The 27,352-nt window shown below is 39.1% G+C and overlaps 1 protein-coding gene and 1 pseudogene across 4 annotated transcripts; one reads left to right on the top strand and one right to left on the bottom strand.

The window, feature by feature from the left end:
• The first annotated feature begins 342 nt into the window (after nucleotides 1-342).
• Nucleotides 343-18,248, top strand: LOC6567075 (protein numb). 4 transcript variants are annotated; one of them, XM_032739221.1, is made up of 5 exons: nucleotides 2,491-2,918; nucleotides 3,332-3,449; nucleotides 14,992-15,544; nucleotides 15,715-15,963; nucleotides 16,633-18,248. In XM_032739221.1, exons 3-5 carry the CDS (start codon nucleotides 15,464-15,466, stop codon nucleotides 17,968-17,970), a joined length of 1,668 nt encoding a protein of 555 aa, XP_032595112.1. In that variant the 5' UTR covers nucleotides 2,491-2,918; nucleotides 3,332-3,449; nucleotides 14,992-15,463; the 3' UTR covers nucleotides 17,971-18,248. The 4 variants fall into 4 exon arrangements, with proteins under 4 accessions (XP_032595113.1, XP_001993512.1, XP_032595112.1 ...); XM_001993476.2 differs by lacking the exon at nucleotides 3,332-3,449 and having other exon boundaries at nucleotides 2,483-2,918; XM_032739222.2 differs by lacking the exons at nucleotides 2,491-2,918; nucleotides 3,332-3,449; nucleotides 14,992-15,544 and adding an exon at nucleotides 343-372.
• Nucleotides 18,249-20,662: 2,414 nt separating this feature from the next.
• LOC116805707 lies at nucleotides 20,663-21,093 on the bottom strand (annotated as a pseudogene).
• Between the last annotated feature and the right edge of the window lie 6,259 nt (nucleotides 21,094-27,352).

The following is a 27,352-nucleotide window of genomic DNA, read 5'->3' as shown; positions in this document are numbered from 1 at the left end:
GCTGGCGTCTCAAGCAGCACTTGAGCACCATGCGCCCAGCTGCATGTTTGTTCATTAATCTTGAAACACATTTGTATTACATGTACACACACACACACACACACACAATACGTGAGCACGAGTCTTGCGATGGCTCACGACCCTAATGACTGTGAGAACCTTTTGTAATTGTCGCGCTTCTTAAGTGTCCACAATGTCATTGCTATTCTCAACTGCAAGCTCTTTAATTCGAACTAAGAGCGCATTTCTCTCGCAGCGTTGCCAGCACGAAATGTAAATTTAAATTTTTTAACTGACTTTAAGTGCTCAACTAAAATGTATTTTTTCTCTCTTTCTTTTCAGATATCAACGCTCAATTTTTCCATATTTAAGGTAAGCTATTAACTTTTTTCCATAGCTACATTAAACAAAGAGAAACAAGTGCCCATTGAAAATAAAAAAAAAAATATTAAGGCTTATAAAAACAACCACAATAACTAAATACAACAACAAATACATAATACATATAAGCAACATGCTGCAGCGCTGGATTAAATCGCATAATAATTAATAACAAAAGGCTCTATTCCTAGAGATGGTATAAAGCCTGATAGTAAAGCAAACGAACTTTGTAAAGACACTTGTTCGATCGATAAATAACTGTATAAATACAATATTTTTTTAGTGTGTTTCCCCATGGTTTTCTTCCAATCCCCACATTTTGATCGTTTTTGTATGGGTTTCTTTGCTGCATTTGCGTAGTTTGATTAAATCTCTGATTAGTTCAACATGTGGCCTTTGTCCAGCCGTCGACATTGATTTCTCAGCTTGTGTCCATTTGCCAATCCCCAATCCCCATTCACCATTCACCATTCGCCATTTTCAGCTATTGTTAGAGGAGCTTATCTTTTGTCTATTTATCCATTGTATGGCTGTGTGGTTGAGTGTGGGTGTGTAGGTGTTGTGTCTCTATGCATTTGTGTATGTGTGTATCTATGTATGTGTGCAAACACACAACGACTGCAATTGATATTTCGCTTTTTGACCCGCTCAGCACTTTTTGCTGGCATTGCAGAATTTAACTTGACTGTGATTTGTTTTTTTTCTTTTTGTTTTTAGTGGTTGCAATTTGTGGTTAACGAAGAAAGTTGTCGTTGGCCATATTCTTGTTACCATTAAGATTTTGTTGCTTGTTAGTTTCGCGTTTGCCAATCACCCATCGATGCTCGGATGAGACACCTATTTTACCTGTTACCTGATCCATCATTGCATAAATACAAACATACATTGTACATATATGCATACATACATACCTATATACATACATATATACATTTGCCATGTCTTCAAAACGATGCATTGCAATTTTTCGCACGTTCCAATGTTGAGCATTATGATTTGCTCTTTGTTTGCCCTCTCTCGCTCTCTCTCTCTCTCTCGCTCCCTCTCTTTTTTCGACCTTTCCATCGCATGGCAACAATTGCTCTTATCCCTTAGTAGTACTCGTCTCTTTGTCTCTTTAATTCCAGGGACGTCTCTTTAGGCTGCAACGACCTTGTCTTATTGTTTTGTTCGTTCGATGGCAGCTCGATCGATCATTTGACATTATTTTAGTGGAATTTGGGTTGGGCATTGAAACAATGCGCATTGATAAGTTCAATTGTCGATAACTCAGTTTAGTTAATCAGTTAACATCTATTGTCATTGCATTGTATAACAATATTGATTAACTACGATCATAAAACAACAGTTGATCCACCTAGTGTTTCTCTTTAGAATTACTCTTGAACCTTTAAGGTTCTCTTCGGCTCTTGGCAATCACTTTCAGACCCAAAGGTATTACTGTATATGTGTGCGTGTGTATATGCTTGGGCTTGTATGTAAAACTGGCAGCTGCAGACCGAACAACTGGTTTTAGATGCGCTACTTTTAATAAATCGAGGCATATGGGCACATATGTATATGACAGCTCAGTATATAGGTTGAGACAATAAATATATAAATCATAAGAATAATGAATTTTATTTTATAAATATGTTACGATTTGTCATGTAAAAGAAAATTGCCAGGGATATTTTCTGAGTTCAGATGTGATCACTGTCATAAGTAGCGCATTTGGAGATGTATACCTGGCCGAAATCTGTCTGTCGTTAGCCGACTCCACAAAATCTACAAGCTGCATAAAACGCGTCGCAATTTTATCGGTGTCGTTCTCCGCTCGAGGTAACTGACGTTGTTGGTAGTAAATAAAACACAATGGCACCGAGTAAATCCACGCACACACACACATACACACACACACACTCAATCAACAAAGAGCGTAAGGCACACAACACTCAAATGCAGAGCCAACAGCTGTCAACAACAACGACAACAACAAGCTCTTTCAGTGTATCTCTCTTCGGTCTCGCTCTCTCTCTCTCTCTCCGTAACTCAGTCTCGCTCTCTTCAGAGGCGCGCTTGACTCAATTGAGTTACGAGGTAGTCGCTGGTGCGGCAGTACAGTAGAGCAATTTGAGCCGTCGTATCGAACAAACCTCTCCGAAAAACGCGTCGCCCGCTGACCGTCAGTTCGTCAGTTTGTCAGTCTGCAGAGTTTTGTGGTCCAATGTCCGCGTAACGTTCTATACCAAACTCAAGGGGGGGTTGCGTTTTTACACGTTTTCTGTTACTGGTTTGATCAGCAGTGTTGTGTTGCGCCGTTTCTCAATAGTGTTGTTGAGTTTGCTTACTACGATAATTAGATGAAATAAATACAAATACACATATGAAACACGTTAGCAAAAAAAATCGGAATAAGTTATATAAGGCTCAAAACCGGTTTGATGGCCTAAACACAACAAATATTTGACCGTGCCAAAGTAATAACCTGAAAACGTATATTTACTGCTGGATTAACTGCATTTGGATAGAAACCGAACAAAAATATTATTTAAATGGTATGTCTTGCCAAAATGTCATACAACAACAACAACAACAACAGCCACAATAAAATCAGCTACGTAAACAACAATACATATATATTATTTGTATGTGTATGTAATCGGTATTATTATCGATGGAATTGAATGGATACTACTGAGACGAAGACGGAGATGGAGATGGAGTCACCAATGGATTCTGCGCTCCAATGCGAAAACGAGTTTTTGCATCCAATGAGAATAATTTGCATACAATTCTTGGATTTTAAAAACACATTTGTTGTTGCTGTTGTTGTTGCTGTTGTCGTTGTCGTTGTTGAATACAAGTTTTGAGATCGACTCAACTTTCGTATTCGACATTATTTTTATTCCTGAATTTCGTTGCATACGAATTGTTTTTTCAGCATTGCTAAATTATTACGAATTTTTAGCTGGCAGAGTTTTGGCGTTTCTGAAATGCAATGCAGTCAAATAATTGTAAAGGGGCTAGAGTTACTGAGATTCTTTTGGCTCGCTGCTTGCAAATGGAACAGGAAGTAAATAAACAAGGTAGATAAGAATCTTACACTTACGAACATATATACATGTGTACATATGTGTGTTTACATAGATATGGCTTCATTCTCTTTAGCCACACAGCTTGCTGATTAAACTGATAAAATGACATGGTTTAGTTCTTAAATGTTATGGCGAGTATTGAATAACACCAGTTCGTATAACTACTAGCCACACTTAAATCTATTAGGCACTACCTTAAAAGTAATTGTCAGAGTTTGAGTCACAAATTAACAAGGCCCAATTCAGTGTACTTGAAAACGGCAACAGCAACAGCAACAAAAAAAAACGTTTGCAATTAGCGGGCTTGGCGCTCACACATACACTTATATATATGGCAAATAATCTGTCTACTGCTATCATTCACATACATACATATATACAAACATGATTCATTGATGACTCTGTCTGACTAAATGTTGCCTATTGTTTTGTTTTTACTTGCTTGTTGTTCTGGCTGCCTTCAATGTAAACAAATCATTTCACAATCTCAATTGATATCCATTGATTTTTTATTTTATTCTTCTCAAATTAAATATATTATGCGATAATATTCTGAAGAGTTGGTTAGCTGTGGCGCCACACTCTCAATCGAGCATATTATGGATAGCTGCTCCGATTTGGCGTGGAATAGTCTCCATTGAACCCTCAAATGACTAATGACACAGTATCTGTGTATCTGCACATCTGTGTATCTGTATCTAAATCTTTATTTGCACCTGTGTGTGCCTGAGAACTAACTACTACTACTACTACTATTAATTATAAGCCTACTCAATTAGCGAAAGCAATTAAGGGAGAGAGTGTCTGCAACACAATGAAATAGTTTTTAGTTTCTGTTCTCACCCACTCTCACCCACAAAATTTCAAAGTTTTCTCTATATGCAAATGTATCTTATGCAAAGTGTAACCCTATCATGAGCTGTATTTTAGTGTCGTTTGATTTGATTGGTACGAAAGCCTCTTTGTTTTTGGGCATGAGCTAATATTTTGCTGCTTATAAGCAATTTGCGAACTATGCTTAATTTATTTAAGCTCATAAATAGAAAATATTGAGAAGCTACTTTATATGTAAATACTATCTACAACTTATTCACAACAGAGTTAATTACATATGTTTCTCTTATCGAACTTGGGCTGCGGTTGCCAGCCGCAAAGTATGCTTATTAACTTCTTGGCCAAGATTGGATCAACATAAATCTCGGCGGGTTAGACAAAACTTCTCATAGGGTACGCCCCCAAGTTGCTTGAGATGGAGTCGCCGCAAATGTTTGGGCTTAAAATACTGAGAAAAATAAAAACAATACAAAACTGGTAACAAGCCACAGCAAAAAGTAAGAATAAAATGAATGTTGGCAGCACAAAAAAAAAACAAAATAAAAACCCAACTGTTTGTTGTTGGAAGGAAACCAGTTTTCTTGTTGTTGGCTACTTTTCTCGCCTTTCGATTGTGGCAAACTGCATTCTTTGGCACCAGCTCCTGGAGCTGTGGCGTCTCCAGCTGCTGTTGGCTTTCGCTTAACGTGGCTCGGCAGCTCGCAAGTTCAACAAACAGCCAAGCAAACTAAACTAAACCCGGCTTTGTCTTTGACTTGGACGTGGTCTTGGACTTGGACGTGGCTGCTGTGTTGTTATAGTTGCAGTTGCATTTGTTGCTGCTGCTGCTTAAGAGCATACATAAAACTTTAATTTTATGGAATTTCCTTTCTATTTTTATGCAGCGCAGCCCAGTTGATTAACTGCTGCTAACAAATGATAATGGTGATGATGATGATGCGGCAGATACTGTTGCTGTTGCAAGGAACAAGTTTGGCTTCGTCTTCGACTTCGCATCGTCATCGTCATCGTCATCGTCATCGCCTGGGCCATGTTTTGTAAATTCAGCCTGCCTCAGCAGCTTATTACATTATTACTTTATGAGTTAGAATTGCATCCTTGGGCAATATGATTCACTCTCCCTACGACCGTACATTGCAGACAGGGCATCTCGTAGTCGATGTGGCTCTCAAGCATTTTGCTTTCATTCTCCCCATGGCAATTGCTTGACTTGGCCAACTCATTAACTTGGCTGATATGCTGATGCCTCAGGTCGATTGGGGTTGGACTGGTGGCTGCATACATTATTTGTGTGTGTGTGTGCGGGGTGGGGAGGGGATTGCACTTTATCTTTATCACCATTTAGCTATGCTTCTTAGGTTCTCCTTCGGTTATGGCAGGAAATTAAACTTGACTAATTGCTTACGTTGATTCCTTAATGTTGCTGTGATTAGTAAGCGCTTTTAATAAAGTTTTTACTAGCAATGTAATGGCATTTTGAGCTAATGAACCTTGAGAGTGCCGGCAATGAAAGCAATGCAAAATTATGGAAAGTTGCTATCAATTACAATTAAAAATTGTAGCCAACAACAACTAGCAAAGTTTATCTTAGTACTTTGCTACATCTGACTATACATCTTATACTGCAGCAGTTCATAAATTTGATTGTAAATATCTTTTTGCCTTTTGTGAAGCGCTTTAATGCAACTGACAATGACAAATGACCAATATATTGTTATTTGCAATTGTTTATCTATATTTTTTGAAGTTTTTACTATCTATCCAAGGTACCTCGTAATTGAACTTATTTATTACTACCAACACAACATTTAAATTTTGCTTGTGATTTAAGTTAGAGTGTTCAAACTAACCAGACATTAGTTCAAGAAAACTTTTGCTTCATATTTATTGCGCTTTGTGCTTTTGTAGTTTTGTTCAGTTTGCAAGTCTCCAAAAGAGTTTATTAAAATTCGAACTTTATTGTTACAATCGAGTTACATAAATTGATTGAAATTAAAGAGTTGATAAGGTAAAAGCTGGAGTCTTGCCATGTCTAGACTGTCATCTATATCTGCCGTCATAATTTGTACACTGAAATTAAAACGAGAAATCCGAACTTAAAAATTAACACATTAGAAAATAATGAATCCAATTATTATTATTATTATTTTTTATTTCAATTTTAAGACTGTAAAATGTCCTATATTCAATTTAATTTAATCATTTTTGTGTAGACTGCGATCTATCTATATTTGTATTAAGTAATTGATTTCCATGCTCGGGTCAAGATCTTTACACCTTTTTAGGAATTGTCTTATATTAAACCTAATTTAATCATTTTTGTCTAGACTGTATACATTTCTAAATAAAATTTGTTTAAAAATGCTACGTTAATTTGCGAAAGAACATTTTCGTATGTTCGAGTTAATTTAATCAGAACTTAATCACATTACAAAATATTGAATTCAAATATATTGCATAGCTCTAGATTATATTTGTATTGAATATTACAATTTTAATATAGAAAATTGTTGTATAATAAACTTAATTAAACTTTTTTTTTTTGTGTGCAGTGCAGGTTTTATCTATGGCCAGTGGCCAGTTGTCGACCCCGCACACATTGCAGGCTTCTTTCCGGGAATAGTTTTCCGTTTTTGTTTACGTACCATGCCGCATTATCGATTGCCTGACTTTCGTCCCCTCCCCTCCCCACTCTCTCATAGACTGTTTTGGGTGCGCTTGTGTACATTTTATTTGGCATATATTTAGGCGCCGGGCCCAACAGACTGATTGAGTGGCAACAGGCGCTGGTGGCAGGAGAATTTGTTTGCACCACATAAACAAATTGTTAGCGCGCTGGCAAAGCAATCGAATTGAGAGCGACAAAAACTTTTGTCACACTCTCGCGCACAATTAAATTGATTTGGAACTCAAACCCCGCCAAGCTACGCCCTCCCAGAGCGCCCCGTTAAACAATGACAATCAGAGCAGAGAATGGGGCACAAAAAGTGACTGTCAAGCCTCGTTGGTTTTTTGAATCGAATCCACACTGGAAACTCTCGGAAATGGAAATGTATGGTCCATAATCTGTGCGATAATTAGCATAGAGCACATACTTTTATCTAATACTAATCGCAGTTGACATCTTTGGGGCAGGCTGCACGTGGATTATAAAACGTCAAAAGAATTTCACTAGTTGTTTTTGTCGCTTATCAAAACACGGAACAGCGAAAATACGAAAAAATATATATCTGCCTGATATGTCAGATAACAGATTGCTGCTCACAGCACTTTTGTTTGTCCATGTCAGCGCAAAATGATAATATTTAAGTAAAACGCTGATTATTTTATACATATTATACACACCTATCATATCACACACATACAAAGATCATTGTGGTTTCTTAGTTTTCGACGATCTCAACGAGTTGCTTTAGGCCGCAGGCTAAAATTTGGCCCATACAAAAAATTAACTTGAGAGTTTTTATTGCGTCTCGTTGAATTTGTCATGATCATTTTTAATCCAGAGCCAAATGATATTCAATTCCATACTTTGATAGCTATAAGCCAAAGGCTAAACTCAAATTAAAGCCAGAAAGAGTAAGGCGTCTAGAATATTTGTTTTGAAGTCATAGTTTCTCGGCTCACAAGAGAAAGCTATGTAAATTATTGATTGATTTTATCGTGAAATTGCTCACCTCCCATTAAGGAATTTGTGCGTTGAGAAACTCTTAAATTCTTTTGCATACGATTATTCACGATTCAAGTGAATTCTCAATGCTGTATCCAACGCATACGAATGAGTATTGTGTGGTTTACATATACATACGTCTACATATATACTAGTTATGCAACACCCCGACTTGGAATGCTATATCGGATATGAGTTATGAATTTCAAATCTTGCTGGATTTTGTTGTTTTGAGTTTTATTGATTGCCTGTTCGGCTTTAGTCAACTGCATAAATTATGATTCTTACATGGTTCTTAGTTGCTGGTAATCTTTAAACGGAGATTGATACTCGGAACGAGTTGTGTGAAAACAGGTTTCCAAAGCAGTTAAGAGCGCTCTGTGTGTATCTGTGTGTTATTTTAAACAAACAGCTGTGTGTAGCTGTATGTAGCTGTGTGTGTGCAGCTGAGTCATTATGTAATTTGCATGAGGAATGCAAAACACAGGTATTCCACACACTACACACCACACACACAAGCTTGCTGTTCTTCATGAATATAGTCAGGTTTCTTCTTACCAACTTGATTGCATTTTACCAGAGTATCTTCTGTTGCATAGAGCAGATGTTGTTTTCTCAGCAGATGCACATACAATCGATTCTGCCACACTGAGAGAAACGGCTAGGATATAGTATTTATTTTTGAGCTTGATTTGTTTTAAGAGACGCATACAACTCTTGAAATTTAATATATATATATTTAATATATTTAAGCAGAAAAACATATTTTATATAGCAACATTTTATGTAATTATTAACACTAATTATAATTCATTTATTTTCTTTGTTAGGCCTAGCCTTAGGTAAGCATTTAAGTAGGGATTTCTCTGCTTGTTTGTCAGTGTATTTCCCTTAGAAATAGGGAGTCAGCACAGTCAAACAAACCAAAGCGAGCCAAAGTGTTCTCTTCCCTACCTGATGGCGCACAAGAGACCACAGACGACATGTGTCTGGCTATGTGGCTGGTACACAGCACTACAGCTACTGCTACTACGTAGGAGCAGAGGAGGTTCCACGTGCAGCACACATATGTCGGCATTGTTAATATCGGAGCGTGCCTCGGGATCTGGAGCGCTGGGCAGATGCGACTGATTCCAATGGCTGCCGAATGTTTTGTTTTCTTTTCATTCCTCCTGTTTCCTTTTTTGGCATATGCCTCTTGGTTTCTAAGTGTGTGTGTGAGAGTGTGTGTGTGTGTGTGTGTGTGTAGGCAGCATTCTATACTTGCTCGTACTTCAGAAATTATCGAAATGTGTGCTTATATGTTTGTTTTTTCTTTTTTTTAAATGTTTTTTACATGTGGCCCTTTTGTTTCTGCGACTTCTTTCTTATTTCCGCTTGCTTTTCAGAGGCTTTCTCAAGTGGTTCGTTTTTTGTTTGTTTGTTTTGTTAAAGGATGTGGCCAGGTTTCGAAGGAGGCGCATTGCGGATGTTGTTGTCGGAGTCACAGGCAATCAATATGCTTCAACAGGGCTTATGTTACTATCAGCCCCATAATAACTGGTCTGTGGCAACAAACTTGGTCATCAACACTAAAGAGATTTTAAATGATTTCTTAAGATGTGTATACACAAAAAGATCATCTATTTTTTTATCTTGCACATACACTCCTCGCCATTTAAATAGGACAACTTTCGTTCAATTGATCATAGCTCGAAAGCCGAATGATAAAATAACATTTTTTTTCACATTATCTTTGTGTAACAATTTGTTTATATGCATACCTGTATAAGCTCCCAGGTACATATTTAACAATTGATCTCATGGGTTTCAAATGGTCAACCCAAGATGCAGAGTTATAATTCTCACACCTCGCATTTCCCATCATCGATGCAGTCTGCAGTTTCCCATCACAGAGCTCCGCTCAGGTAAACTTCATGCTGGTCGAATCAACGCCCAATTGACAGCTAATAATGACGCACTTCAACTGTGGAAAACAATGCTGCAATGCTGCCATGCTGCAGCTCTAACCCTGAGGGGCAGCTGGCAATGCAACGCACTGGGTGCATAGGAATGTGTGCCCTATACGCACTCCCCATGCCCCTGCCCGTGCCCGTGCCCCTGCCACAGCCAGAGCCACAGCCAACTACCTACTGAGTAGTTAAGGGTGCGTTTCTATTAGCGGCGTGTGAATTTATCTATGCGTACGGCGCATAAAACTAGAACCTTAAAAACCTCTATGCTCAGATCCCACGGAACCCAAGAAGCTGCTAAAGTATTTCCTCCGCGACTTCTGCTGATGCTGTGCAATTATTTGGCAACTTACCCTTTTCTTACACGCCGAAAGACAGTCAAATGCGTCATTCGCACAAAAATACAAGCTGTGAGAATATTGTTCTACACTTCGTCTCATTATTGTTGTCTTAAACTTTCCTGGGTTTATTATTTCGGTTTATTGTTATTATTATTTTTGCTATTATTATTATTGCTATTATGCGAATTTCTAGCGCACTGCTTCGTGTCGCTTGCTGCTTAGATTTTAGGAGCAGTTCCTTTAACCGAATTGTCAAATTTTTCTTTTAGTGTTATTGCTTGTGCAATCAGTCATCATTTTCTCATGCGACACACGAGATCTGTACAAATTGCATCAATTGTGGCTGCCCATTTTCTTAATACAACGTCTAATGTACATTATGCAACCTAATTGATATCATTATTACTTGGGGCACTCTCTCCTAATTGCTTGGCTAAACATGCGTTAAGCTGTGTCTTGTGTTTGAACATTTATACTGATTATGTATGTGCCACAGTCCTTTGGCATTCATGTTTGATCAAAAATTCCCACGACCACCAACACTAGCAAGCAGAATGGGCATATACAAATTATAAATTCCAACACTCCGCCAACAGCAACCCCCTGCTCTTTGTACATAAAAAACGTCGCCTGGTTTCATCGAAAGGACGACGAGCAGCTTTGGTGGTTGATCAACTTCGAATACCCCTCGTTAGGCAAAAACAACAACAACACGAAGAAAACGCAGGGCGGCATAATTATAATTGCATATTAAGTACTCGGCGAAGAGCTGGCTTGAACGAACAGAACAGAACAGAACAGAAAGGAAGCCATAAAATGTGTATCCTTTTTCCGCTCTGCCTTGGCCAGTCCAAAGCGTGTGAACTTTCTCTCTGCCTCTCTCTGGCTGAAATGCATACAGGAATGCAAGCACCCATTGTCTAGCTAGGTAAAATATCTTCACAGAACTACAGATTAAAATTGCATATTACAATGGGATGGCAAGGGAACCAGATTCATTTTCTGCGAAGTACGCATTTCCATGGGATGGACGCAAGATTGTTCTTTGAATTACACTCAATTCTGAATCCTCACTTTTGGTTTTTGTCTTTGAAAGCGCTTTTTCAAAATGGTTGGCCATATTTTTTTCTAAGTGTATTCGTTACCTTTCCCTTTCAAAATGATTATCCTGTAACCTAATGCCAATAAGCCCAAGATCAAGTTGTAAGCCGAGCGCACCTCGAACGTGTTGTCTTTAGTATAATCCAAAACTCGCCGAGCGACTTTATCAAGTGGCACTAAGCCCACGTACCGCACAGAATTGATCCCTGCTTATGCATATCAAATGAACTGCTGCCTACAATTTGTATATGCCTTAAATTATGAATTATGGCAGGCAGACAGGAAACGTGCTCAATGATAGCAATAACAGAAATCTTTTCTAGCACGTGAGGCAAAGTTATCGCCTTTGGCCAGGTGGATGTGCCTAGAACTGTTCCTTGGTGTAAGCAAACGCAGCCGGTGGTTGTCATCATTGGGCATATTTGGTGGTGCTGGTCAAGCAATTAGAGTTCGACAGACACGGATCTGGTAAATGTGCAACAAGTGTCGTTGGCCTTTTGGGGGCACCAAATTAATTACACCAACACCAACCCCAACATCGGGCAGCAGCTGGTGGGCGCCAGCTTTATTGTCGTTGTGCAACATTAATTAATGTAATACATAGATACCACAGATAAAGTTTTATATATATATATATATATATGCCCATCAAGTTTAGTGTCAATGACTGCTCGCGTGGGTTAATTGTTTAATGCTGTCTAAAAAGCACAAATTGCCATTTTCTGTGGCACGCTAATTTACAATTGTTCATTATGTCATTGAATGTCATGCGTTAAAGATCAGCGCCATATGATTTATTGTACACATCTACATATATGATTGTGTTTGTGTTGATAACTTAAGCAAACTCTATAATATCAAGAATATCAAGTTAATACTATATAGACAGTAGTTGACATAGTATGAACCATATACTTTCAATTATGACCTTTGCAGATAGTACCAACTATTTGATTTAATTTCAAAGAAATTCGATTTGTTTGAATTTCAGGTGATTGATTTGATTTATTTGTTAGCTCAACTCGACGTGCATTGTTTGCTTTAATCAGGATTTATATATATATATATATATATATATAGATATAGTACAACGATCTGTTGGCTATCTTAATTAACCTACACGGTAAATATGAAGAAAATATATAAATTTATTAAGTAAATATTGATTCTATAACGCTTTATCAACCTACGCTGTCACTCTGTACATTTGTATGCATGTATGTGTCTGTGTATGTATGTATGCATGTGTGTGTATGTGTGTACATGTATCCGGACTCCCATCTGATTTGTATTTAGTGCTCGCACAATTTTGATTTTCCTCTTGTTCGAGTGGAACCTGTTTCGTGTCTGGCTTACTGGTTGAATGAACCCTTTCCGTTTGGTATGACGACCTGTGCTTCGCCGCTGTTAGCCCATTGTTGTCACTTATGAAATCATGTTTGAATTTAGTGCGTGACTTAATAGGCTTTTCATATTCTGCGGACTCACTGATAATTTGTGCATAACTGAAACGTGTGTCTGATGCTGTTTCCCATCCAATGAGTCATACGAGAGCATTTGTATGTGAGGTATTTGTAATGGAGTTTCCCAGTTATACCGACTAACTTCATACGAAAACTGCTCACTAAATATGAACAAAAAACATAAGCTCTATATAAAGAAGTACGTTTTCCGCTAAAATTTATTTTTATATAACTTTAGTTTTTTTTTTTTTTTTTTTAACACATTTACTGTTTTCGTAGATTAAAATATTTTTCTTGAAAAATGTATGCAAGACTTAAAATAATTGATAAACTCCAAAGTTGGAAAAATGTATTCAATTCTCAAAATAAGTAAAAAGTTCTAGCACAAAGTTAGGGCAATTAATTAACTTGCCTTTGCACTTTGCTCTTTATACAATTTAATCACTTGTAATGACATTTACTTTGTGTTATTGACCGAATTAGGTTCTTAGCTGTTTCAGAGTTGTCTGTGAACAGTATTCTACTTTTGTGAATGACCCACATTCGGAGTCATGCAGCTGTGCAGCTGTGGCCAACACCAAACTGAATCTCACGCCTTATGGCTCTAATTTGATTAGCCAGCTGACCCTTCACAAATAAACCGCAGAGACACGCCCAAGTACACAGTTGCCTCTGACCAAAAATGCAGTCAAACAGCATCCACAGCATCTAAATGCTCTAAACTGAAAGCAGACCTGAGTCTCTTAATCGTGTGTAGAAAACCAAAGCTCAAAATTGTCGAATGCCCTTGTGGAAGCTACACCAACAGCACAAAGCACAAGGCTTAAAGAACCAGCCGACAGTCGAGCTGGGCAATCAGTTAATAAATGTTCAAACCAGTTTTGTAACATTTACAGTTAAGTTAAGAAGAAAGCTGCTTATTCTTATTCCCTCTGGCAGTGAAGTTGCAACGCATTCGAAAGACACTTTTTTTGTTTGTGTTGTTTGTTGTGTTGTCATGACGTTGAACTCGGACTTAGTGTTCATCTGTATCTTTTCAGTGCAGTCGCGAATACCCGATAAATTCGTTAGCCAGTGTTGAACAGTGCAATTAACACATGTCAACTAAACGTTGACGTCAAAGAGTTAAAACTACACTGGTTAAGACAACACAACTGCATTGTAATATCGCTGACTACGTGATAAATAACAAAGTAACTGCAGTGGCAAGCAAATACATATACATGTCTATATATGTATAATGTGTCATGGATGTCTGATAAGATATTGTCATGTTAACGTACTCATTGTAAGGATAAGCAAATCTAAGCAACTAAGTTTTCTTTTAACATATTCTCAACCGAAATTCTGAAGTGTTGACTCTCTTAAGCCCAAGTCTGCCCGACTTAAGCCATATAATACAGTCTCTCTCACAGATCTCCGATCAAATTGTGCTGCATTATTTGCGAGTGTTGAGTGTCTGCTATCGGCCCGTTGGCGGCTGGTGGGCAGAAAAGCGTGTTGTTTTTTGGCGTAGGGGCGGGCTATCACTTATAAATTAAAGCACACATAGTCGGTAAAGTTTACCGCAATATGAGACATGTGATAAAGTCACAAAAACGTCAGCGTATGTCTCCGCAGCGCAAAGAAAACAAAAGCCCCACAAAGTATAAATAAATAAGAGCGTAGAACACAAAAAAAAAAAAAAAGAATACAAAAAATATTAAACAAAATAAAAAATAAAATTAAATGTGTGTAAACAATTACGTGAGACAGGCGACCGTACGCTACGATAAGCGACTAATGTTCCCGATCTCGACGTTATTTTTTCCATTTGTTTTTTTTTTTTCATTGGAGGTTGCTCGGACTGCTCTCATAGGTTACTTAGCCCCCACGAGCTTACGAGTAGAGTAGTAGCAATAGACACTCGGGCCGGAAGGTTACCGTTATTTTCTAGTCAAGCCAAATCATACTAAATATAGTATTATTCACAATTATGGATACGTTTCGATAGATTTTTTTGGGGGCGTTACTCAGCCGATAAGCGTGTGAGTCACATGAGGAGTACTGCGATTCGAAGTGGAAAGCAATGCATAATCAGAGACGTCAGACCTGCCGCTTGATAGTGTTTATTATTAGCTGAAGTCTGTGGTTCCACTTTCCACTTTAACACACTTTGAACACACATTGCAGATCGCGCAGCAAGTCATCAATAAATTTAATCAACAATTTCATAACTCAAATTCAATGAACAAATAAATTTGCGCATTCAACAAGCCAATAAATAGATCAATAAAATAAAAAAGAAACAATCAAATAAAATAAAACACAAATCGATATCAACAAAAGACTGCCATATTTACTCTACAAAGAGAGTGAGAGTGTGAGAGTAACAAAGTGACAGAGAGAGAGAGAGAGAGAGAAGCATCTATCCAGCTGACGCTCAAACATCTGGCAACACTCTGGCTGGCCAGTTTTAAAACTGTAACGGTTATTGGCAGCATTTTACTCACGCCAAAGCCAAAACCGGCTAGACACACACACAGACACACACCCACACACACGCTAAAGTTCCGCACGTGAGCCAAACAGGGACAGAGACAGCGTCAGAGAAAGACAGAGAGAGGGAGAGAGAGAGAGAGAGAGAGGCGCACCGACCGCAGCCATGGGAAACTCATCGTCACACACGCACGAACCACTGGAGCGCGGCTTCACACGCGGAAAATTCGGCGATGTCAAGAATGGGGTAGGTTATCAAACAAAACGAGGGTTGATCTGATCGCAACGATGACGGCACTTGTTTCTCCTGTTTCTCTCCATTTCGCTCTCGTGTCGCGCTGCCATATGGCACCTACACACATCATCATATACAATCATCGCAATGTTTTAACATTTACATTTGCGCCCCACCCACAGAAATCCGCCTCATTCCGGTTTAGCAAGAAGTCGCCGAAGAAGATGGATCGATTGCGACGCTCGTTCAGAGACTCGTTTCGTCGTCGCAAGGATCGCGTACCCGAATCATCCAAGCCGCACCAATGGCAGGCCGATGAGGAGGCCGTGCGCTCGGCCACCTGCTCCTTTGCGGTCAAGTATCTGGGCTGCGTGGAGGTCTTCGAGTCGCGCGGCATGCAGGTCTGCGAGGAGGCACTCAAAGTGCTGAGGGTAAGTCCAATGGCATTTAACCAATTGTAAAAACCATTCAGTTAGCGAATTGAGCTTGAAATATGATTTCAGACTGCAGTTGCGCTGTGTTGACTTTTATGCTAATCCTCTAGCTATTTCGGGATAGATATAGATAAAGCTAAAGAGATAAAGCTTTGAGATGATATAATTACATTTTCTTGATGGCTTAAGAGAACATACGTTCAGAACATAAAGTAAAGTCAGATAGTGAGTTAGTGTGACAGCTATTTATTATTATTTATGTTTATACTTATATTTGAAAAATCACTTTTGCATATAGACTTTGGCTAACCCTCATAATATTCTTAAAATGAATACAAATAATCCACGTAATTAAATAACACATTTTAAGTGGGCTGAAGTAAACGATATCTTAGGTCATATGACTAAAAATAAAAAATAACGAAACGAAACACGCAACGATTGACTTATTATGAGAACAAGTCCTGAAAGGGTTAAAGGCCTATTTTATAAAAACAGAAGAAAACAGAAAACATATCAGAACTTGTGATTTAAGGAAGTATGAAAGGAAGTTTTCCATTGCATTGTATCTCATCATCAATGATCAGTCTTCAATTTCCCACTGAATGGTTTTTGTTTCTTTTGAAATCTTAATCAACATATTTTTAATGAACTCCCGTTTTGCAGCAATCGAGACGGCGTCCGGTGCGTGGCTTACTCCATGTGAGCGGAGACGGATTGCGTGTGGTGGACGATGAGACGAAGGGTCTCATTGTGGATCAGACCATCGAGAAGGTGAGCTTCTGTGCACCGGATCGGAATCACGAGCGCGGCTTCAGCTACATTTGTCGGGATGGTACGACGCGTCGCTGGATGTGCCACGGCTTCCTGGCGTGCAAGGACTCCGGCGAGCGGTTGTCCCACGCTGTCGGTTGCGCCTTTGCCGTTTGCCTGGAGCGCAAGCAGCGTCGCGATAAGGAGTGCGGCGTCACAATGACCTTTGACACCAAGAACTCGACCTTTACGCGCACCGGCTCCTTCCGCCAGCAGTCGTTGACCGAACGCATGGCCATGGCCACCACTCTGGGCAGCAACGAGCGGTGTGTGGATGGACCAGCGCTGCCTGGCGGCGGTCCGCCAGCCGCCGCAGTGAAGCCGTTCAATCCGTTTGCCATTGAGCGGCCGCATGCCACACCCAATATGCTGGAGCGGCAGAGCTCCTTCCGCTTGAGCACCATTGGCAGCCAGTCGCCGTTCAAGCGCCAGATGTCGCTGCGCGTCAACGATCTTCCGTCCAATGCGGATAGGCAGAAGGCCTTCCTCGCCGCTGCCGCCGGCAATTCAAATCCACATGCACTCCACACGCCGCTTCGCAGCGTCTCGCCGATTGCTGAAGTCTCGCCGGCCAAGTCTGGCGGTGAGGCGGCCATTTTGGCAGCGGATACAGTTAGTCAGTTGTGTCAGGAGCTCAGCCAAGGTTTGTCGCTGCTAACGCAGACGGATGACGCACTTCTGACAGCTGGCGACGATCTGAACTTTAACAACAGTCGCAGCATCAATCAGAACATCATTGCCGCCGACAAGCAGCAACATCACGTAATCTCCACGTACAGCGCCAGTGGCAGCGCCAGCGGCAGCGGCAGTGGCAGCGGCACCCCCACTGCCCAGGTGACACCACGTGTGGCCAGCCTGCAGTCGCCCACACGTTCCGAGCCGGATGTCGAGGCCAGCAGCGAACAGCAGCAGTTGCCCAATGCTGAACAGTGGCTCGGCCAGGTGGTGCGCAGCACATCCCCGGCGATGCCACCGAAGAGACCCAGCTCCCTGGCCAATGTGGGACGAGCTCAGACTGGTCGTGCCACTGCCCCCGATCCCTTCGATGCCGAGTGGGCGGCCAACGTGGCAGCTGCAAAGAAAATGTCGCCAGATCTGCCCGGACTGGGAATAGGCAGCAACAGGCACAGCACGAATCCGTTTATCTCACCGCCCAAGGCGCAAGCGCAATCATTTCAGGTGCAACTGTAGACAGTGGCAGAGGGCGGAGGACCGTGCACTGGGCGGCGGTCCAAAGTGTGGTTCACTTGAAAAAAACGTAACTTAGTGTAATTGGGGCAGTCAGCACAGACCGATAGATAGATTAAAAAGATACAAAATATATTAAAACCAGATTACGCAAAACAAAAACAAAAAAAAGAGCGAAAAGCGAAAAAAAAAGAAAAACTTAACGGAAACAAAACCATTGTTGAATTATACTATTGAAAGTACTATTGAAATAGACGGTTATTAAATTACCATTAACTATATACGCTACGCATAAAGTACAGATAAGCAAAAACAAAAACAAAAAGAAAAACAAAAAGAATACACACATACATAGAAGCACGCAAGCACGCATGTGTCGCTTAGCATTAATCCAAGGACAAGCACATACCTGTGTATGTTTAATAAGTTGCATGCCGAATTTGACCAAGCTACCAAGTTACCCACAAATACCACCTCCAATCAGCTAAGCAACAACAAGCACTTGCAACAACGAGGGCACTTCTACTTTATAGTACTTACATACATAAATATACACGCATATGCATTTACAGTATATACGGTTTATATATATATATATATATATGTATATATATATATATATCTTATGCTTTTACTACTTGGATGCAGCCTTCCATAAACTTGTTGATCAATCCCATTCTAGATACCTACACACTTACATACTTACCATACATATCGTACATATGTGCATATATATATATATATATATATATATATATATATATATACCAATAATTCTACATATATGTGTACATGTCAAGGGCCAATGTTTCGTCTGTCAATTTTGATTTATGCGTCTATATAAATATGTCAATTTTTTAATTTAATTTAATTTTAAATTTGTACAAAATGTATTATACTTAAATTATAATAATAATTTAACGAAAATAAACTTCAAGTTAATTAAAAACGATTTCTATTTAACAATTTTAATTTACATGCAAATATATATATGCATATAGAAATAAATAATTCAGTTGCTTCAACACCACACAGAAAGTATTATAAATCATTTTTTTCGGTGTTAGTATATTTGTACCTCATTCATAAGGACAAACTGAGTGGATATATGTTATATCCGTGTGCAGGTCTGTGCTCTATAAATTCTACAAACTATTCATTTCTTAATTGCTTTATACAATTATCGTGACAAAATTAAAGCACCCTCTTGAAGGGGTCTAAAAGGTACATATGCTAGTTATGCACTCTGAGGACGACTTATACGTTGATGATGTCGATAAGCACCAAATATTAATATGTCAATAAATTTATCGCTATATATAGTACATTCCAAATTGAACACACTTATATAAATAAAATAAATAGATAGTATCACTAAAACAATTGCTGCCATTGCAAACAAGTAGCAATGTTCTAGAGGAAAACGCTCTCCAAAACATACACAGTAGCCAAGCAAGTCTAACATACCCAAGCACAAATGATTTTATTTTTATTTTTTACGACCATTTATTTGAATTTATTTTTCTTCTCTCTATCTAATACTTATTAATATTTTATTATTAAATGAAGCTTATGCATTTTACTATCCATTTGATCCAGAACTCGAATATACAACTAATTATATTCTATACATGATGGTCCCCCCGAAGCCTTGTGTTCTGAGATCTCAGCTGATTATTTGATCGTGTGTATGTGCTCCCAGGACAGATGCATGTGTAATTCAATTTAGAATGTTATCCAGCCAGCAACCAAAATAAAGACTCAACTCTTACATACGAGTACAATATATTCGTACTTAATTAATCCAATATTCGGCTCTTCATTATCCATAAGTTTATTTATTTTATACGAATTTTCTATGCGCACTTTTTAAAAATATATTTAATAACAATTTATTAATTATATGCGTGCTACGATATATACAATTTCTTGGACTCGCAGTATTTTTGCGTCAGTCTCTACTATGCATGCCGGAATCTATATATGTATATATACTAAAAACTACAAAATATATGTATTCTAAATACCAAAAAAATATGCAAATCAAAAGATAAATTTAAGTTATTTTCAAAAAATGAAAAATCAATTCTCAAATATACAAATACTTGTACATATAGTTCAGAGCATATCGTTTCGTTAAACGTTTAGTAAAATTTATATAGTGAAAAACATTATTATAAATACATGTGTACATTTATTACATATATGACTTTAAAGTCAAAATATTTCGAAAATATGACAAGCTTAAATAAGCGCCCATACCATTGTACACTCCAAGAAATCTTTCCAAAATATGTGGCTTTTATTTGAGCGCAAAATAAATTGAATCAAGCAAATATGATCTTTTTAATTTTACAAAATTACGGGGTACTCAAAAGAGGCAAATACGCAAATTGACATAATGATTTGCATGCTCTGAATTCATAAAAAATATTTCTAAACTACAACCGTTACAACCTTGCACTTCTTGCAGCTCTGCTTGGGCAGCAAGCAAGCAGTTAACACCATATTTAGTGAATACCTAAACCATATTTAATATTTTCGACATTTGTGTGCCCAAAAGGGTTATGGAAATCTTAAGGGCAAATAGACAATAAATAAAAATAAATTCAGTAAAAAAGCGGATCTCTCTAACAGTGCTTCTTCAATATCTTGTTCTGCAATAATTTACTCGATTTCTGTGTGTGCTTACGAATTATTTACTTGGATAGGGATCCCAGTGCTTGAATCCCGTCCATTTGACTTCCTCTAGTTTACCTTGCTCTAACTTCCAGATAGCACCATTCTTGTTGGCCTCAATGGTCTTGACAAAACTCTTAGCGGCTTGCGCAGTAGACTGTGAGGGGGTGTCCAAACAGTTTCTCGGTAATGCAAGGTCCCACATCCAGCCAAGAATTGAAATTTTGGCCCAGGGTCGTCCTCGTAATACTATGATTGATCGAATAGGCTGTTACTCCAGTGACGGGAGGCAGTAACTATTCCATGGGAATGAATATCATCCTATTTACTTACCGCAAGCGAAACAGTAAAGCTGAAAACAGCTGCCTTTGAGGCGCAATAAACGGGCACTTGGCAGTTCGCATAATATAAAATAATAATCACAGGCACAGGTAACAACTGGAACATGCGTAATAACGACAATACAGGAGAAACTATCGGGGCTTGCAACACAAATGTGGAAATCCTCAAATTTGAAAAGTGTTACTAGCAATATACTTTCATATAATTTGGTGATTATAGCTTTCAATTTTTATGAAATATATGGTCTTATCGATTTACACTAACAGGTGTACCGGCTTAGGGAGGCAGAGTGGGCGTGCCCATCGAATTTTTTACCGATCACTTAGGAGAGTAACCAATAAATTGTGGAAGAAATGCGCATTTCAGATTTCTAGCGCCGAAGAACCTGGGGTACGGCGTGGTCTGAAAATTAAAAAATAAGCAGATCTTTGAGGTTGCCAGCAAGTTTGGTCACACTATGTTTAAAATTGTGGGAGATGTGAGGATCTATCAATGTACAATCGGTTATTAGAGACGGCTACCAGAAATATACTTACAACCTTTATGCCAATCTTTGAAGGGCATCGCCAACAACCTACCAACCAAATTTGTGGCCTTAAAGTTGTGGGAGATTTCTGGTTTTATCGGTTTGCAATTGTCGATTTTATCGGTTTTCTAGCACTTCAATTTTTACACTATGTCTTACGCGTGCACAGACTAGTATATTTTCCAAGATTCAAGACTCTATATCTAAGGGTGTCGAAAAAAGTTGCGTTCATACAAACGGACAGACAAACAGACAGAATGACGGTCATTGCACAATACCTTCGGTATCAAAGTATAATGATTTTAGATAGTATCACTAAAACAATTGTTGCCATTGCAAACAAGTTGCAATGTTCTAAAGGAAAACGTTCTCCAATACATACACAGTAGCCAAGTCTAGCATACTCTAGCACACATCATTTTATTTTTATTTTTTCGACCAGTTATTTGATTTTATTTTTGTTCTCTCTATCTAATACTTATTAATATTTTATTATGAAATGAAGCTTATGCATTTTACTATCTATTTAATCCAGAACTTTGTAGGCGTACATAATATTAACAGAAAATGAGAACAATTCCTACTGGCAACGTTTCTTGGGACGTGACTGTAACAATGATCAGCATGTCAACACATACATAAACAGCTGATCAATAACGGCAGCAAGCCTACAAACTCATTGACGCCGAGTCCATAGTGCGCACGTGCAGCGGTACAGCGTCTTTAAAGAAGGATCAGCGTCGAAGTCCCGGACTATCAGCTGTTGTAATTGTAACATATCATTGGCATAAAGTAACGGAGTAACGCATTCTATGTGAACGACGGTTGACCGAAACATCATGAACAAGTCATGAACTTGGATTATCTCAAACTAAGTCTACAAGGCCAAATTCCATTCGAATTAATTTGTGAAGAATTAATATTTAGTTTTATAATGAGTTAGCTAAACTTGCTATGGTATGTATATGTAATATCAGCTGTTATATTGTCTAATCCGTTTTGAAGTTCACACAGCAACGTCATCCGTCTTCAGGCCTGTCGACTACGATGGACTACAAACACAACTGTTTTGTGCGGAAAGTACGGCGTAACCGCATGCAGAGATGGTAAGTTAAACAAAAATAGCAATAGAAAGAATGACCATATAACAGTTATGGCATACCATGATATATGAAAATACCGGCATAACTTACTAAACTCAATTCATATATAAATTACATATATATATATGGAAATATATAGTCAAATGCATAATCATATGCTTCTCATTAAATATTATTTGATCTAAATTACAATTTAAGAAATTGATTGATACTGAAAGAATTGGTAGTAATTAAGTAACACTCTCCAACGTGAAATTTGAAATTAGTAATTAAGTAAAACTCTGAAAATTAATGTAAATAAAATAAAGGTAATCAAATGATCATTATCAAGTATGTAAAGAACTAATTATGATCTAAACTAGCTTAATGGGCTGCTGATATAAATAAGGGTTGCATCTTTAATAGGGTAAAGGCATCGAATATTAGTCTTTACAGGTTGGGAGGGTAAAGGAAGAGGAACATCGCCATCTCTGTTCCTTCAGCACTCTGTCTAATTTTTCGATATCTATTTTTAATATGTTCGTTAAGTAATTAAATGGCGCCCCATGTGTGGCTACGAATAACATCGTACGACAACCCCAACAGCCATTTGATTGTCCAAAGCTCGAATAGCCTCGTCCAAATCCCCACAGAAACGCTAACCTCTCTGAATTCTCATTTTCCCAAATCAATCACATTTAATTAATTATTAGGAATTTCGGGTAGTCTGACCAGTAATTAATATATACGAAAGAAAAAGGCTTAAGTTAACCACCGTTCGCTAAAAACATAAATGATTTTCAATTCGTTTCTCCTTTCGGAATTTTAGGAATTTAGCTTCATGTCGATCTCGATCTATACCATGTGATAGATTTCTAAATAAATACCACACTTTAGTTAAAAGACAATGATACTGTTGTTGATGGATTATTTCGCCACGTTCCTCTTTTCCGAAAACAATTCTTCAAATTAAAGTAGAAAAGGTTATTGGTTAAAGAAAATCACGATTAATATATTTATAATTTAAAGATGACACCATTTCATTAACGGATAAGTCAAAAAAAAAATTACTCATAATATTTGATCGGTTCGTTAATTTTTCGATTATCAACTATCGTTTGATATTTAACTAAATATTATTACCGTTTACCGAATTTAATGAAATTTCTGTTGAAGATTTTATTTACCGGATCAATCGCCCTATTGGCGGTTTCAAAGAACAAATAATCGGTCTATTTGGTTTCAACTATACGATGCCTTGCGTGAGCGATATAGAGATCAATGCTCGGATGAGGAGATAAAAGATTCTTTAAGATCTTGTAAGCAGCGAAATGTAGAAAGTTTTGATACATTTTTGGATGCTGTGTAAGCCAATGACAGAAAGGGAGTTAGTGGCTAATATTAAATGGAATCTTAAGCCTGAATTGAGGTTAGAACTACTTTATGTAGCTGACTACACCAAATATAGCTACCCTTCGAACTGAATGTCACAAGCACGAACAACTCTGTTTAAGTATGTCTTCAAAACCTGTGCCTCGGCCATCGTTAGGGCGTTTTCTCATGATGCCATGCTTGAGGAAAAGTAGTTCTAGTTTCTAGATATTACTGCTCGTAAAGGAGTTAGCCCTACGCTTCGGTGCAAAGTTTGCATCTGGCGTTCGTTTCGCCAGCGCTCAATGGAGCCTGGCACATTCGCTTGCTAAATATGCTTTCGCAGATGTCTCTGTAATTCTTCCGTTTGGCCTTTTTTTATCTCCTTATTACAGGAGGTCAGGCTTCCACGGTATTCTTCCCATATTCCGTCTCTCTTTGACTTATTGAAGAGGCGACGTGTGGTGACGCTCAACCTTTCTAGGCTGTCGTTGCACCAGGGGTATCTTTTTCCATATGCTTTTTCCCTACCGGGCAAATATCCTCAAATGCATTAGTTATGCACTTGTTGAGGTCACCTGTTGCCCTATCTATTTCTAGCGGATTTTCGGGTATACCAGCTAGTCGGTTGGCTAGGTAGAGCTCTAATGTCGACTTGTAGTGATGTCTAGCACCTCCTCCCTGATTCTAGTTACAAATGTCGGTGTAGATCCGACATTGCCTAATTCTAGATTATATTTAAATATAAAATCTGTTAGGCACTCACGCCTCAGACTCAATAGCCGTAGAGACCGCGCTGCCCTTGGTCTGCACCAATATGGTAATACAGTTTCTAGTCAAGAATTCCGAAAGGATAGTAATGCTAATACTCTTGATACTCATGATGCAAGCTCTGGGTGCTGGATCTCTCTGTTCCCAGATTACTTCGAGTCGGCCGTGTTCAGGCCTTTAATGCCATCGTTTACCCATGGCTCCTGTACCAGGGCAAGTCCAAGGTGTTGTTTGGTAAACATCCCTGCTAAGACCGCTGAGGATGCCTTAGCTCAGTGGATGTTTACCTGAGCCAGCCCCGTGTCGATGATCTTAGGAGAGGCTCCAGCTGACACGGTGATTGGGGCCTGGAGTTGCCCCCATCACCGCTGCTCGGCATGTTGCAAGAGTGTCTAATGTGGTTATAGTGTCCACTTTGACGATCTCCTTGCCCAATGGAGCAGGCTAGGGCTGAGGCTTAGTTCAAACCTTCCTTTTTAAACCGCTTACGGGGATGGTCCCGTAACGGAAGGATATTTGGTGCCCCTTCTCCACAACGATGTCTTTGGATAGCTGATCTATCCCGTGGCGACGGTATGTTATTTCCTACTTCGCATTGAAGGGGCACGCTCTTCAATGATTTAAGCCGCGACGCTGTGGTCCTCAGCCAATCGGTTGAGGCCTCATCTGAGCACTCAATGACCAGGAAACCAACACGGAAATTAATGCCCGCGAATGAAACCGCAATGTCCCCACCAGACGTAATGACTTTGTCTATATCGGAGGAAGCCATCATAGTCAACAAGTCTCCGTGACTGATCATAGCCCGTGGGAATTCCACAGATAACACGGCCACATTTTTTGTCATATCCTCTAACGACATTTGAGGCTCGGTGGGTGTTGGTGAGCCTTCATGGCACGTGATGTGCTCGGACGGAGGTCCAAGCTTTCTGCCCGTTTTGGGCTGGCATTTTCGCCGCTACTGAGCCGCGTGCAGTGCTTTTGATCTCCAGGCATACCCTCTTGGGGGTGGCCACCGGTGGTGTGAGAGTGCTGCTGCGTCTCTTAGGAGCTGGCTTCGGTGCTGTAGCTGCTTCCCTGGACTCTGTGGCTTTCTTCAACACTGCGTTATGGGTAAGTCCTAGCTGGAGGTATCTTAGGTACCATTTGATACATTTGAGGTTCCGCCGGTTCGGATCATCCAGCCCACCGGGTTGACCCCTCGGTGGCAGGAACTCATCTTTCCGCTTCGGACGCTGTGCGCCTTGCCTCACAGTGTTCGGTGCTGGGCGTGGTGGTCGGGATGGTGCAACCATCACTCTCCCACGCCTCGAAGCCGGAGCTTGCTGTGCCTGCCACACTCTCTTATTTGGTTCCGGAGTAGCACGGTGTGAGAGTGGTCTACCACATGAGAGGGTCTTTCCCCGTCTAGGGCTCGACCCTCTAAATGTCTTGCGACATACTCAACTGGGATCCTGCGGTACTTTTACATTCACTGAATTGTAGTAGTAGGGAAATGGGGATTCTATGACAGGAAGCAGGTTATTGCTTTTTCGATTTTTAATTGCTTCATTATAGGAGCTAATTTATTGTTTTTGGGTGGGGGAGTGACAGGTGTGTGACCTTTTTTAGGAAAATGTGTGATTTTGGATCACGTATGAGACATTTATGATCGAAGGGTATAGATTTATGGCTGACCCTTTTTTTATTGTGGGTTGGTATGAGGTGGAGGATCACTCAGCAGCACTAGTGTGTGCGTACGTGATTGTGGTTTTAATGGGGATATTGTGTGCGAGGCGTGTAACCTGTAACCTGTGTGCCAGAATCAGGTGGAGGATCACTCAGCAGCACTAGTGTGTGCGCACGTGATTGTGGTTTTAAGGGGGATATTGTGTGCGAGGCGTGTAACCTGTAACCTGTGTGTTAGAATCAAGTGGAAGATCAGCTAGCAGCTGGCGCACTGCTGTGGATGTTCATGATTTGATTATTGAGGGTGGGTGCAATGATCAGTGGAAAGGTAATGCTCGCTTCTCTTTTGTCACTTTTTTGTCAATGCATAGAACTCATACGAGACCTCACACCTGAATGTTTTCCCACACAATAATTAAAGTATTATTGGTGTAAACTGTAGTTAAGTAGGTACTTCGCACGTACGTTTGCCACGTGCTGGTACCTTCTTCGTGTGTTTGGTTCTCTCCCTTTTTACAGTGCACTCTGTTTGAGTGACCCTCCTTTTGTTAATTTCACAATAATTTGAAATAATAGCCTGCGTTGCTTTGTGCACCTGTGGGCTTCATACCTAGGTCTGTAGAGTTTAAAATTTTTAAATAAAATAACTTCTTTTTTCTAATTTTCATAATATATTTTATTTATTTATATATATAGAATGTTTACAAATGTGAAAATTTGTTTATTCTTATTGTTATAGTTTAATTTTAGGATACATGTACATTATGAAACTATATTATTATTATTATCCATTTTGCTTAACCTCTTTCTTAAGTTAGTATATTGAAATATAAGACGATCCAGTTTTCTTTTATATGATGCAAAGAAGTAACAAGCACATGTATCAACTCCTTCTGTAGCGTTATCCGAAGACCATGAGCACACTGTCAAGTGCTTTCCATATTTT

The sequence above is a fragment of the Drosophila grimshawi genome, unplaced genomic scaffold, assembly GCF_018153295.1.
Source record: "Drosophila grimshawi isolate 15287-2541.00 unplaced genomic scaffold, ASM1815329v1 contig_1377, whole genome shotgun sequence".
Classification (NCBI taxonomy): Eukaryota; Metazoa; Arthropoda; class Insecta; order Diptera; family Drosophilidae; genus Drosophila; species Drosophila grimshawi.
Note: the sequence above shows the minus strand (reverse complement) of the source record. Positions and strands in the feature narration are given on the sequence as shown.